This window comes from Cetorhinus maximus, chromosome 5, assembly GCF_964194155.1.
Source record: "Cetorhinus maximus chromosome 5, sCetMax3.hap1.1, whole genome shotgun sequence".
Classification (NCBI taxonomy): Eukaryota; Metazoa; Chordata; class Chondrichthyes; order Lamniformes; family Cetorhinidae; genus Cetorhinus; species Cetorhinus maximus.
This window is the reverse complement of record NC_135883.1, coordinates 164,577,583-164,592,885: the sequence shown is the minus strand read 5'-3', so window position 1 is coordinate 164,592,885 and position 15,303 is coordinate 164,577,583. Positions and strand designations below refer to the sequence as shown.

Below are 15,303 nucleotides of genomic sequence, written 5' to 3'. Positions count from 1 at the left end.
GACAGGAGGAGGCAGTGACATCGCAGAAGAATCAGAGATTGTTCCCACTGCAACAAAAGGAGACACATCACCTGACACAGAGCCAGTGTCTTATTCCTAATTTTGGTCTTCCCCTTCCCCCAGAACTCCACTGTCAGCACACTTGCCCCTTTTTTTCTCTCCATTCTGCTGCTTCAACACCTCAGTGAAGAGGAAGTTAGATCCGAGAGATTTTTGTTGGGTGTGAAGGTCTCCAATCCCAGTCCTAAACCCCCGCACATCAGGAAATCTGTCCCATTGTCATGGTTAAGACTTTGGTTCTCCAGCCACAATGCAATAGACCATTCGTCGTATCTATTCTTCCCTTTGTTCAAAATTGTTCAGATGTAGATTCAATTTGTTTTATAATCCTGAGCAAATCAGGTTGACAGCCGCTATCCTGGATGTTTAACAGGATAGACTGACTTGCCATTCCCTCTGCTCTTTCCCTACATCCTGGCGTTTTTCCCATCAAGTGGCTGTCCAATTCCTTTTTGGAAGTTATTATTGAATTTGCTTCTACTACCCCCTCAGGCAGTGCATTTCAGATCACAATAACTCACTGCATTAACCAATTCCTCCTTATCCCCCCTGGCTTTTTGCCAATTATCTCAAGTCTGTTTTTTGGTTTCTGTGGTTTTCCTTTATTAACTCTACCAAACCCCTTCCTGATTTTGAACACCTCAGTTAAATATCCCCTTAACCTCTCTGCTGATGACCTTAGGCCCACAGCTTTAACCCAACATTGCCAGATGTGCCAAAGTTTCAGCAGAAGCCCAGAGGGGCACCAGAAGCTCCAGATGGCAGCCAGTTCATAGAATCACAGAATCACAAATCACACAGTGCAGAAGAGGCCCTTCGGCCCATCGAGTCTGCACCAACACGTGAGAAACACCTGACCTACCTACTTAATCCCATTTACCAGCACTTGGCCCCTAGCCTTGAATGTTATGATGTGCCAAGTGCTCATTCAGTTACTTTTTAAAGGATGTGAGGCAACCCACCTCCACCACCCTCCCAGGCAGTGCATTCCAGACCGTCACCACCCTCTGGGTAAAAAAGTTTTTCCTCACATCCCCCCTAAACCTCCTGCCCCTCACCTTGAATTTATGTCCCCTCGTGACTGACCCTTCAACTATGGGGAACAGCTGCTCCCTATCCACCCTGTCCATGCCCCTCATAATCTTGTACACCTCGATCAGGTTGCCCCCTCAGTCTTCTCTGCTCCAATGAAAACAACCCAAGTCTATCCAACCTCTCTTCATAACTTAAATGTTTCATCTCAATCAACATCCTGGTGAACCTCCTCTGCACCCCCTCCAGTGCAATCACATCCTTCCTATAATGTGGCGACCAGAACTGCACACAGTACTCCAGCTGTGGCCTCACCAAGGTTCTATCCAACTCCAACATGATCTCCCTACTTTTGTAATCTATACCTCTACTAATGCCTCTCTGCTGATTTGCTTCCCTTGTATCTGCTAAAAGCCTTTCTTTTCCTTCTCATCGTAACCTGAATATCTCTGGTCATCCATGGTTCTCTGGGCTTGTTACTCCTTCCTATCACCCTAGAGGGAACATGTTGAGCCTGTCCCCTCCCCATTTCCTTTTTGAACACCCCCCATTGCTCTTCTGTAGATTTCCCCACAAGTAGCTATTCCCGGTCTACCTTGGCCAGATCCTGTCTTATTTTACTAAAATCCACCCTTCCCCCAATCCAAAACATTTTTTTGAAACTTGTCTATTACTTTGTCCATAATGAACTTAAACTGTACCATGTTGTGGTCGCTATCGCTAAAATGCTCCCCCACCACCACCTCAGCCACCTGTCCGGCTTCATTCCCCAGAATTAGGTCCAGCACTGCGCTGTCCCTTGTTGGACCCTCTACATATTGACCTAAAAAGTTCTCCTGTACACATTTCAAGAAATCCACTCCATCTTAACACTATATCTATCCCAATTAATGTTGGGAAAGTTGAAATCACGTAATATAATTACCCTATTGTTATTGTTTTTACACACCTCCACAAATTGTGCACATATTTGCTCCTCAATTTCCCGCTGACTATCTGGGGTCTATAATAAACACCTAACAATGTGGCTTTCCCTTTTTATTCCTAAGCTCTACCCACAAAGCTTCATTTGATGCCCCCTCCAAGATATCATCTCTCCTTACTGCAGTAACTGACTCCTTAACTAATAATGCAACGCCTCCTCCTCTTTTACCCCCTCCCCTGTCTCGCCTGAAGATTCTATATCCCGGAATGTTGAGCTGCCAGTCCTGCCCCTCCCTCAACTATGGCTACTATATCCTGCAGGATGCCCTACAGTTGACTTAAGGTGCTTGGGATGAGGAGGAGGAAAGAAAGATATGGAGGAGGGAGGAGAGGCACTTACTCAGTGAACCCTTTTCTAGCAGTCCAGTCTCTGTTGGAGTTGGCCTGATAATTTTCTGCACCAAAGCCAGGATTAGGGAATAGAGAGAGAACGATTAATAGGAGAGATTTTTCACTCACTTGGGAAAGGAAAAAATAATGTTTTTCTCAACAAAATCTCTTCACTTCCACCCAGCACAGGTGGCACCTCCCAGTTGGCCCTCTTAGGTGGGTAGACTGTTTCCTGCTGTCTCTGCTAGAGGCCTATTCTGTGCTTTCTTTGATCTATTTTTGAACTTTTCGACTCCTCCACAGGTTCCCCATGATGGCCCATCCCCAGGAATCGTCTCCTTCCTCCATCGTTTCTTTTTTATATGTTTTTCTCTCTCTCTCTCTCTCTCTCTTCCTCTCTCAGAACGACTTGATTTATTTCCTTTTGATACGTACAGTTGTTTTTCTCTCTCTCTCTCACCTTTTTTGGGCTCCCTCTTTTTGGACTCTTGTTAGGGAAGGCTGTTTGTTCAAGTGGGGTCAGGTGGTGCTGCTCCTTGTATGCTGCTGGCAGAGGTCTCTTACTTTCTCCTGCGCTGTCGTTGCCTCCTGTTCTTTCAGTACTGATGCTGGTGTTGGTACTGAGTTCAAACCCTCCCCTCCCCCTTTCTCAATGCTGAAGCCTGGATTACAGATGAGAGGATTGCTAATAAGACATATGCAGGTGAGTGGGCCAGACTTCTTGTTTCCTTTCACTTTGCTTGTATAATTCAATGGACAATATAGTGGCTGGTCAGCCTTGCTGTGGGGCAGCCTCACGGTAGACTTTTCTTATCGCACATAAATAGGAAATGGAGTAGGCCATTTGATCATTCAAGTCTGCTTCGAAATCCAACAAAATCATGGCCCATCTTCTACCTCAACCCCACCTTCTCTCACTATTCCCATAACTCTTAATTCTCTAAATATCTAAGCCTATCAATCTCTGTCTTAAATACACTCAACATTCCTCCTCATTTCGGAACTAAATGGACAACCCCCATAATCTGAGGCTGTGCCCCTGTGTTCTAGATTCCCCAGCCAGGGGAAACAACCTCTTAGTGTCTACCTTGTCAAGCCCCTTAAGAATTTTATATAGTTTATTGAGACCACCTCTCATTCTTCTAAACTCCAGGGAATATAGGCCTAGTTTACTCAATGTCTCCTCATAGGACAATCCCCTCATCCCAGGAACCAGTCTAATGAACCTTCATTACACTCCATCTAGGGCAGGTATATCCTTCCTAAACTGAGACCAAAACTACCCACACTACTCCAGGTGTGGCCTCACCAATGTCCTACACAACTGTAGTAAAACTTCTTCAATCCAATCACTTTGTAACAAAAGCTAACATATAATTTGCCTTCCTAATTACATGCTGCACCTGCATATTAACTTTCTGTGATTTATGTACAATGACACCCAGGTCTCTCGGAATAAAAACACTTCCCAGTCTCTCACCATTCAAAAATATTCTGCATTTTTATTTTTCCTACCAAGCTTCACGCTGTGTCACATTGTATTCCATCTGCCATGTCCTTGCCCACTCACCCAAACTGTCCGTATCCCTCGGCAGCTTCTTGGCAGCTCTTCTTATCACTTGCTCTCCCACCTAAGCTTGTATCAGCACCAAACTTGGATATGTTACATTCAGTCTCCTTATCTATGTCATTGCAAATTGCAAATAACAAAGGCCCATGTACTGATCTTTGTGGTACCCTGCTAATTACAGCTTGCTAACCTTGCCATTTATTCCAGCTCTGTTTTCTGTCCATTAACCAATCCTCAATTCATGCAAACTTTCACGCCACACAAGTGCCAGACAATGACCATCTCCAACAAGAGAGAATCTAACCATCACCTCTTGACGTTCAATGGTATTACCATCGCTGGATCCCCCACTGTCAACATCCTGGGGGTTGCCATTGACCAGAAACTGAACTGGACTAGCCGTATAAAATACTATGGCTACAAGAGCAGGTCAGAGACTAGGAATCCTGCGGCAAGTAATTCACCTCCTGACTCCCTAAAGCCTGTCTACCATTTACAAGGCAAAAGTCAGGAATGTGATGGAATACTTTCCATTTGCCTGGATGAGTGCAGCTCCAACAACACTCAAGAAGCTTGACAACATCCAGGACAAAGCAGCCCGCTTGATTAACACCCCTTCCACAAACATTCACTCCCTCCACCACCAACACACCGTAGCAGCGGTGTGTACCATCTACAAGATGCACTGCAGGAACTCACCAAGATAAAAACAAAAAAACTGCGGATGCTAGAAATCCACTGAGGCTCCTTAGACAGCAACTTCCAAACCCACAACTGTTACCATCTAGAAGGATAAGGGCAGCAGATAGATGGGAACACCACCACCTGGAAGTTCCGCTCCAAGCCACTCACCATCCTGACTTGGAAATGTATCGTCGTTCCTTCACTGTCGCTGGGTCAAAATTCTGGAACTCCCTCCCTAACAGCAATGTGGGTATACCCACACCACATGGTCTGCTATGGAGTGGTTCAAGAAGGCAGCTCACCACCACCTCCTCAAGGGCAATTAGAGATGGGCAATAAATGCTGGCCTAGCCAGCGACGCCCACATCCTGTAAATGAATTTTTTTAAAATTACCCTCAATCCCGTGAGTCCTAATTTTGTGGCACCTGATCAAATGCTTTTTGAAAATCTACTACATCCACTGGTTCCCCTTATTCTTTCCACTAGTTACATCCCCAAAAAACTCCAGAAGGGACATTGTTTGACAAATCTTTCATATACCTGTGTTCACATGGCTTATTCTTAGAAAATTATAATAAGATAGTAGAAAGATAAGACTTTGATATGATATGACCGAAGCAGTTGGTAAAGCGGAGTTATTTAAAAATCCCAGAGGGAAACTTTAAACAACTGTCATAACCTATAATTTTAAGTGTTGTGTTTGAGATGCGACTCTAAACTCAGGAATCAGACTACCAGTTTGAGGTTTTACATTTAATGAAATGTAAAATGAAACATTTTATTAATTTACACTGGTTAAAATATATATACATGGCTACAAATTACTACTATCATAGCTTTTAACTAATCTCCATTAAGGCAACAGCGACCCATGGACTTAACCAAACACCAGGCAAAGCATTTTCACCTTACAAATTCAAAATTAGGCTCTTTTCACTGTGGAGCCAGTTGGAGGCTGACAGCTGCCTTTTGATCTTACATTGCCTCTGCCTGCACACCCGAAAACTACTGAAGTTATACCTACCAGCCCCATTGAATGTTAATTCTCATTGTATCAACAACATCTTTGAACTTCACCTTTTAACAATGAAACCCCATTCACTGTACCAATTTTATTAGTAATATAAACATATTGCTTGGTATCTGCTAGAAAGGCATCAAGTTTTCACCCCACTTCTTGAATGCTCTATTCAAAAAATGCAAATGCACGCTATCTCTCTACATATCAAAATGATATCAAAGGCTAGCTGGCTTTAATCCAATTACGACACCCCCATCAACTAACCTCTATTTTAAAAGAAAAATATTTTCCAAAATATTATATACATTAATAGCTTCATGACATCCCCCTCCTTATCAGAAAATGAACAGTCATAATTCTAAAAGATGGCTTCATTTTAATAACCCATCTCACACTATCTCCTACACTTATTACATTACCAGCTGCATGCATTAACATAACAATGTATATACACAAGTCTTTGGTCTCAATGGAAATCACTCCAGTTCAGTGTCCAGGTCTTTTTTTAAATGTCCCATTTTCCTTTAAGCTTCAAGCTCTTGACAACGCATCTGTGAACAGATTTTCTCTTCCAGCAATATGTATGATACGTAGATTAAATAGTTGTAATAATAGACTCCATCTGAAAAGCCTTGCACTTTTATCACAAAATTTGTCCAAAAGCTTCAAAGGATTATGGTCTGTATAAACAATTGCTTCTGATGAATTGTTTGCAACATAAATTTCAAAATGCTGCAATGCTAACACCAAACCCAAAGTCTCTTTTTCAATCGCTGAATATCTTCTCTGTTGTACATTCAGTTTCCGTGAAAAATACCCTATCGGTTTTTCAATTCCAGTGTCATCTTCTTGTAACATTACAGCCCCAATGCCTATATCGCTTGCGTCAATGACCAACTTGAATAGCTTGGCATAATTGGGTACTGCCAACACTGGTGCCATAGTTAATACAGTTTTCAAACTATCGAATGACTTCTGACACTCCAGTGTCCATTGAAACTTCTTTTTTAATAGTTCAGTCAGTGGAGCAACCACTTGGTTAAAATTTGGTACAAATTTCCGGTAAAACCCGTTCATGCCCAGAAATCTCAAAACTTCTCGTTTTGTTGTAGGAACTGGGAAATCCACAATAGCTTTGACTTCCGCATCTCCTGAAGCCACCTTACCATGTCCAATGCTATGGCCTAGATACATAACTTGCGCTTTTGCAAATTCACTTTTAGCCAAGTTCATCATCATTAGCTTCTTGTAATTGAATAAATAATTCTTCCAGATGCTGTAAATGCTCCTCCCACGTCTGACTGAAAACAATTAGATCATCAATATAAACCGCACAGTTGCTTAGACCCGCAATTACTTTGTTCGTCAGTCTTTGAAATGTCGCAGCTGCATTCTTCATACCAAATGGCATGACTTTAAACTGATATAGTCCACTTGGCGTTATAAAAGCTGATATCTCCTTTGCTCTCTCCGACAACGGTACCTGCCAATATCCTTTTAACAAGTCAATCTTTGTGATAAATTTTGATTCTCCCACTTTCTCAATACAATCCTCCAACCGTGGTATGGGATATGAATCCGCTTTTGTCACCACATTCACCTTTCTATAGTCCACACATAGTCTTTATGTTCCATCTGGTTTCGGTACCAGTACAATAGGCGAACTCCACTTACTGCAGCTAGACTCAATGATACCGTTTTGAAGCATGAAATCAATTCCTTTTTGTACTTGTGATAACTTTGCTGGATTTAATATATAAGGTTGTTGCCTCACTGAAGATGACATTTCTATACAAAAATCATGTAAAGCTAAATGTGTCTTTCCCAACTTATTTCCACAAATAGGTTTGTGTGACTGCAATAGCTTTTCCAAATCACTTTGACACTTGCTTGGAAGGTAACTCAATGTTCATTTAAACTTTCAAGCACCGCCCCCCATTATCCAATTTGTTTAGAGGAAAATCAATTTCAGAGTTTTGCACTTCTACCTCTTTCTCATCATCCACCATCACTAATGCCTCTTTTTGTTCCTCTTCCCTGTCAAAGTACTTTGTAAGCATATTCACATGACACACCCTCTGCTTCTTTCTTCTATCTGGAGTATTTATTAAATAATTTACTTCACTTAATTTCTTTTCAATCTTGTAAAGGTCCACTAAATCTTGCATTTAATGAATCCCCTAGTACTGGTAACTTTCTCTCCAGAAACAAAGCTGCGAATTTTAGCCGTCTTATCTGCTTTCACTTTCATCACTTGCTGTGAGATTTTTAAATGTTCCCTAGCTAACTCACATGCTCTGTTCAATCTTTCCCTGAAATTTGATACGTAATAAAGGAGAGTAGTTTCTGAATTTTGACCCACCAATTTCTCATGAATCAATATCCGTGGTCCTCTTACTTCATGACCATAAACTAGTTCAAAAGGGCTAAAACCAGTCGATGCATTAGGAACAGTGGAAAACAGTGGCAGAATCGGACAGAGTCAGCATGGATTTATGAAAGGGAAATCATACTTGACAAATCTACTGGAATTTTTCGAGGATGTAACTAGTAGAGTTGATGAGGGGGAGCCAGTGGATGTGGTTTATTTGGACTTTCAGAAGGCTTTCGACAAAGTCCCACATAAGAGATTTGCGTGTAAAATTAAAACGCATGGGATTGGGGGTAGTGTATTGAGATGGATAGAAAACTGGTTGGCAGACAGGAAACAAAGAGTAGGAATAAGCGGGTCTTTTTCCAAATGGCAGGCAGTGACTAGTGGGGTACCACAGGGATCGGTGCTGGGACCCCAGTTATTCACAATCTATATTAATGATTTAGATGAGGGAATTAAATGTAATATCTCCAAATTTTCAGATGACACAAAGCTGGGTGGGAGGGTGAGCTGTGAGGAGGATGCAGAGATGCTTCAGTGTGATTTGAACAAGTTGAGTGAGTGGGCAAATGCGTGGCAGATGCAGTATAATGTGGATAAATGTGAGGTTAATCACTTTGGTAGCAAAAACAGGAAGGCAGATTATTATCTGAATGGCTATAAATTGAGAGAGGGGAATGTGCAACGAGACCTGGGTGTCCTTATACACCAGTAGCTGAAGGTAAGCATGCAGGTGCAGCAGGCAGTAAAGAAGGTAAATGGTATGTTGGCCTTCATAGCGAGAGGATTCGAGTACAGGAGCAGGGATGTCTTGCTGCAATTGTACAGGGCCTTGTTGAGACCACACCTGGAATAGTGTGTGCAGTTTTGGTCTCCTTATCTGAGGAAGGATGTACTTGCTATAGAGGGAGTGCAGCGAAGGTTTACCAGACTGATTCCTGGGATGGCGGGACTGACATATGAGGAGAGATTGAGTCGATTAGGATTATATTCGCTGGAGTTCAGAAGAATGAGGGGGATCTCATAGAAACCTATAAAATTCTAACAGGACTGGACAGGGTAGATGCAGGAAGGATGTTCCCGATGGTGTCCAGAACCAGGGGTCACAGTCTGAGGATATGGGGTAGACCATTTAGGACTGAGATGAGGAGAAATTTCTTCACCCAGAGAGTGGTGAGCCTGTGGAATTCATCACCACAGAAAGTAGTTGAGACCAAAACATTGTATGTTTTCAAGAAGGAGTTAGATATAGCTCTTGGGGCGAAAGGGATCAAAGGATATGGGGAGAAAGTGGGAGCAGACTATTGAATTGGATGATCAGCCATGATCATAATGGTGGAGCAGGTTCGAAGGGCCGAATGGCCTACTCCTCCTAGTTTCTATGTTTCTCTGAACGTCTCTATTTTTAATGCCCATATCCACCGGTCAAAATTCCTTTGTTTTACTCTTTCAAACTCAATATAAGTTTGCCCAGGCTGTTTTCTCATGTTCCTAAATTTCTGCCTGTATGCCTCAGGAACCAACTCATATGTACTCAAAATAGCTTTTCTCACCACATCATAATTCACCGACGTTTCTTCTGAAAGTGAAGCATATACCTCAAGCCCCCTACCTAATAACTTAGACTGTAATAATAATGTCCAGTTTTCCTGTGGCCATTTCATCTGTTTAGCCAGCTTCTCAAATGAAATAAAGAATGCTTCAATATCTATTTCCTCAAACTTTGGAAGAGCTTGTACAAATTTAAACACATCCCCACTGGAGACAAATCCTTCCTCACCTCCTGAAGTCTCTTTTCTAACTCAACATTTGCAGTTGGAATTCTCTTTCTCTCCCTCTTTCTCTTTCCTCCTTCTCCATCTTCGCAATTTCTAATTCCCTTTTAAAAGCCATTTCTCTGTCCTTTGCTTCTAATTCAAGCTTTTTCATTTGTAATTGATGTCTCACTACCTCCAGCTGTGACTCACTAGTGTCAGGTTTCACTGTAGATGCTGAGCTATACTTTTAACTATATCTGATTTCTTAGCTCCCACAGGTAATCCCAATTGTAACTTGTCCGCCAACTCTGTTAACTTGCTTTTGGTTATTTTCTCCAACCCAATGAGAGTTATCTCTTTTACGCCCAGACAAACCTTAGCAATTGCCAAAGCCATTTTGCAGTCTCACCACCTCTAAAATACCTCACCAACTCCCAAATTCAAAGTGCCACTAGCAAGTTTAATATCCACCAATTCCTAACCAGTTAAGGAATTAGAAATAGAGGGCTGCATTTTCCGGTGGCGAGCGGGGGAGGGGCCCGCTCACACGATGCGTAAAATGACGCAGGGTGACATCGGGCGTGTGTCCCGACGTCACCGCGCGTCATTCCGATCTTTAGTTCGGCTGCGCGCTCACCAAATTGTCAACCGCCGCTTAAGGCCCCTAAAAAAAGTAATTAACCCAATTAATGGACCTGCCTGTCCATCCTTTAGGTTGGAGGGCAGGCGAAGAGCCCAGGCAGCCTTCAGAAAAAACATGAAACCTCATCCAAGGGCGGAATGAGGTTTCATGAGGGACTTAAAATGTGTATAAAATTTTTAAATACAAGTAATTGACATGTCCCTGCTCATGTGACAGTGTCACATGAGGGGACGTCAGGAATATTTTGTTCTCCCTTTAATAAAGTTTTCAAACTTGAGCCGAGCTCCCTGAGGTGGCACTTTGCCTCAGGGAGATCTGTGCGCTCACTCCCGGCTCAGGGAATGCCCCCAGGCCGCACAGGGAGTGCACGGCACTTCCGGGCAGACATCATGCTGGGCGGGCCTTAATTAGCCCACGTAAAATGGCGGTGCGCCACCGATTGGGGTCACCGATCGGGAATCTGCCTGCCTGCGCCTGCATCGGCACAACCACCCCGACGGGGGGACAATGCTGCCCGTGATTTATCCCGGCACAGCCCCCGATTGTTATAACTGATGCAGTTGGTAAAGCGGAGCTATTTTTGAAAATCCCAGAGGGAAAATTTAAACAACTGTCATAACCAATAATTTTAAGTGTTATGTTTGAGATGTGACTCTAAAGGGTGATAGTCGAGGGGTGTTTTTGTGACTGGATGCCTGTGTTCAGTGGGGTTCCACAGGGATCGGTGTTGGGTCCCTTGCTGTTTGTGGTATATATAAACGATTTATACTTGAATGTAGGAGGGTTGATCAGTAAGTTCGCAGATGACACGAAAATTGGTGGGGTGGTAGATAGTGAGGAGGATAGCCTTAGATTACAGGAGATATAGACGGGCTGGTCAGATGGGCTGATCAGTGGCAAATGGAATTTAATCCGGATAAATGTGAGGTGATGCACTTGGGCAGGACAAACAAGGCATGGGAATACACAATGAATGGTAGGACCCTGGGAAGTACCGAGGATCAGAGGGACCTTGGTGCGCATGTCCACCAAGGTCCCTCTTAAGGTTTACCTTAAGGTAGCGGGACAGGTAGATAAGAAGGCATATGGGATACTTGCTAGAGTATTGTATGCAGTCCTGGAATCCGCTTTATAGGAAGGATGTGATTGCACTAGAGAAAGTGCAGAGGAGATTTACCAGGATGTTGCCTGGACTGGAGAGTTTTAGTTATGAGGAGAGACTGGATAGACTGGGGTTATTTTCCCTGGAGCAGAGGAGATTGAGGGGGGACATGATTGAGGTGTATAAAATTATGAGGGGCATAGATAGGTTAGACAGGAAGGAACTTTTCCCCTTGGTGGAGGGATCAATAACCAGGGGGCATAGATTTAAGGTAAGGGACAGGAGGTTTAGAGGAGATGCGAGGAAGAATTTTTTCACCCAGAGGGTGGTGGGAATCTGGAACTCACTGCCTGAAAGGGTGGTAGAAGCAGATACCCTCATAACATTTAAGAAGTATTTGTATTTGCGATGCCATGGCATACAAGGCAATGGGCCTAGTGCTGAAAAATGGGATTAGAATAGTTAGGTACTTGTTTGACCGACGCAGACTCGATGGGCTGAAGAGCCTTTTTCTGTGCTGTGGACCTCCTTGACACTATAAACTCAGGAATCAGACCATTAGTTCTCGAGGTTTTACATTAAACTGAGTGAAACATTTTATTAATTTACACAGGTTAAAATATATGTGCACATGGCTACAAATTACTACTATCATAACTTTTAACAAATTTCCAAACTAATCTCCATTAAGGCAACAGCAACCCATAGGCTTAACCAGACAGCAGACAAAGCATTTTCACCTTACAAATTCAAAATGAGGTCCTTTTCACTGTGAAGCCTGTTGGAGGCTTGCAGCTGCCTTTTGATCTTACATTACCTCTGCCTGCACACACAAAAACTACTGAAGTTATACCTACCAGCCCCATTGAATGTTAATTCTCATTGTATCAACAACCTCTTTGAACTTCACCTTTTAACAATGAAACCCCATTCATAATATCAATTTTAGTAGTAATATAAACATATTGCTTGGAAGCTGCTAGAAAGGCATCAATTTTCACCCCACTTCTTGGTCTATTCAAAAAATGCAAATGCACGCTATCTCTCTACATGTTAAAACTAGTACCCATCACCCAGACTAGCTGGCTTTAATCCAATTAAGACACACCCACAGACTAAACCTCTATTTTAAAAGAAAAACATTTTCCAAAATATTATATACATTAATAGCTTCATGACAGATGCTCGTAGTTGAGATTTTTCAAGACTAAGATTCTTGGTGTGTTTTCAAGATATATGATAGGACAGGAAAGAGGTTGAGGTTGAAGATCAGTCATAATCTGATTGGATGCTGAAGTGGTCCTGAGGGGCCACATGGCTTACTCCTGCTCCCACCTCTTATGTTATGAACTTGCACTTAAAAAACTTATTTCACAACCTCAGCACATCACAAAGTCAAAGGAGTTCTTCTGAAATGGAGTCCCTGTTGCAATGTAGGAAATGGCTCTCTATGACTTACTACTACGAGAGGGTTAAAAGAGTTTTGAGTGCACCTATACATGTGGGTGAGCCTGTGTGTAGGTTATATATAGAAATATATATAGCGTGTCTGTGTGCGCATAAACTGCTTTAATGTCATTGTATTCTACAAAGGATCCTGTTGAGTAAAGGGATAAATCCTTTTATAAGATTGGTGAGAGACTGCCCCCTCCCCCTAGTTAATCGAGAGTCCCCAGAATATGGTTTCACATATGTGGTACAGCAAGAACTGTGGGCACACGACAGGGTGCATTATAAACATGGTGTAAGTTCTTCCTGAGGCACCACCCATTGTAAGATGATAGCTACCATCCACCAAGCCTTTTTTATCCATACTGCCCCCACGGGTGGCAGTTTGGTGGAAGGAGGTAAAAGACAGGCGGGAGCATTGTGATAACCTGTGTTTGTGATGTTGATTGATGTCCAGGACACTGGCGATAATTTCCCTGCTCTTAAAAATAGTAACATGGGGGCCTGGATTTTAAGGCGGCACCACCACCACTGCCCCCCATCCTCTCTCCCCCCTCTGTACCAGGTGTGTTTTTGGCAGGGGGCACATAAAATATGACAGATGAGTAGCCTTCCCACTCGCTGCCCCCGACCCAGTCTCTTTAATACAGTGGGTGGGTAAGATGTCCACTAGCCTGCCCGCCCTTAGGCTATTCAAGCCCTTAAGTAGTCAATTAGTGACCACTTAAGGACCTCAATTCGCCTCCTCTGCCATAAAGTGGATGGTGGGCAAGAGCAGGAAGGTGGTTTCTTCACCAATGTTGGTGAAATGCCAGGAAGGAGGTTGGGCTACATCCTTTGGGGTGTGCCCTGTGCGCCACCTCTCCAAGATTGTACCCTCCATTTGTGTCTCCCCGCGTGTTCTCCAAAATTCACACCCCCACCCCCTCCCTGGGGTGCCTGATCCCCCCACCCCCCCTAACCCCATAAGACCCGACTTACCTCTCCCTCCGGGATCCATGCTGTGTTCTTCCAGCGCCCACTACTGAGCTCTGGCAATGTGGGGACTGCAAGAGCTGTCAGCCAATCAGATTGGTCGGCAGCTCTGAAGGGTTAGACTTCCTTCCACTGGAGGGTGGGCCCTCCCACTCTCTGCTTGCTAAGGCCACCTGCAGCATAACATCACTGTGGGGCAGCCTTTCCAAAAGTCGGTCAGTTTGCGATCAACTTTACTAACTGTGGGAGGGGGTGGGGAACGGTTGGGGGCCAGCGAGATGAACCCACCCCACCGCCCCAGCCATCCCAGTAAAATTCAGCCCGGACTCTTTCACACCCCAACTGAGAGGGAAGCTGGGGCCTCAGTTTAACATTTGAATAGAAAGATAGACTTTCCAACACTGCAGCACTCCCTCATTACGGCACTGGACTGTCAGCCTAGATTTGTGCATAATTCTGTGGAGTGGGACTTGTCAGTTCCCCTTTAATCATAGTCTCTGTTGCTGTCACACAGGAATCCCATTGCTGGAGGAGGACTCCTAGTCTCCATCACACCAAGCGTCAGGTTACAACTGACCAACCTGCCATCTCATCACTGCATGAAGAGTGGGAAGCTGGGCCAGGTCCATTTCTGTACAATGGATTATCAATCTATGCCTTTCTGTATCAAAGAGCCTGTGAGGAGAATTAACAGAACTCGATATATCAGAGGAATTATTTTTTAATCGCTATCTATTTTGCAGGCGGCCAGAGCTCAGAGATGTGCTGCACTCCCATGCCTCCTTTTTAACTCTGCCTTTTGTGAGTGGAAGATTTCAAAAAGAAACGAGGAAATAAAAATTTAATCCAGCACCAGATCTTAAAATAGCGGAAGGTTCTGGTCAAAATGGATATAAGAAATTTAGATCAGGCACACAGTAATTGCAGGAGTGACTGTAGTGGGAGGGGGAGGGGGACGATGCAGTCAGAGAACACACACATTTAGACCAACAGAGGGGAACATCAGAGACACTCACCCAAGTTACAAGAGCAGAGCCCCAAGTGACGGCAGAGAGTGGGATACAGATCACCCAGAGTAACACCACCACTGAGAGTCAACACAGTCCCGATTACTGAGAGTAAACGTTCACTCCCCCCGGATTACTGAGAGAAATCACACACTCCCCCGATTACTGAGAGTAATCACACACTCCCCCGATTACTGAGAGTAAACACACACTCCCCCGATTACTGACAGTAAACACACACTCCCCCGATTACTGAGAGTAAACACACACTCCCCCGATTACTGAGAATAAACACACACTCCCCCGATTACTGA

General features: G+C 43.7%; 1 protein-coding gene across 1 annotated transcript in view; it reads left to right on the top strand.

The window, feature by feature from the left end:
* Positions 1 to 14,833, top strand: part of susd4 (sushi domain containing 4) — a 131,245-nt gene extending 116,412 nt beyond the window's left edge. Inside the window, exon 11 of the mRNA XM_078542749.1 lies at positions 14,497 to 14,833. Within this exon, the coding sequence (XP_078398875.1) occupies positions 14,497 to 14,525 (29 nt within the window). The 3' untranslated portion in view covers positions 14,526 to 14,833. The remainder of the gene's footprint in view (positions 1 to 14,496) is intronic.
* The last annotated feature ends 470 nt before the right edge of the window (positions 14,834 to 15,303 follow it).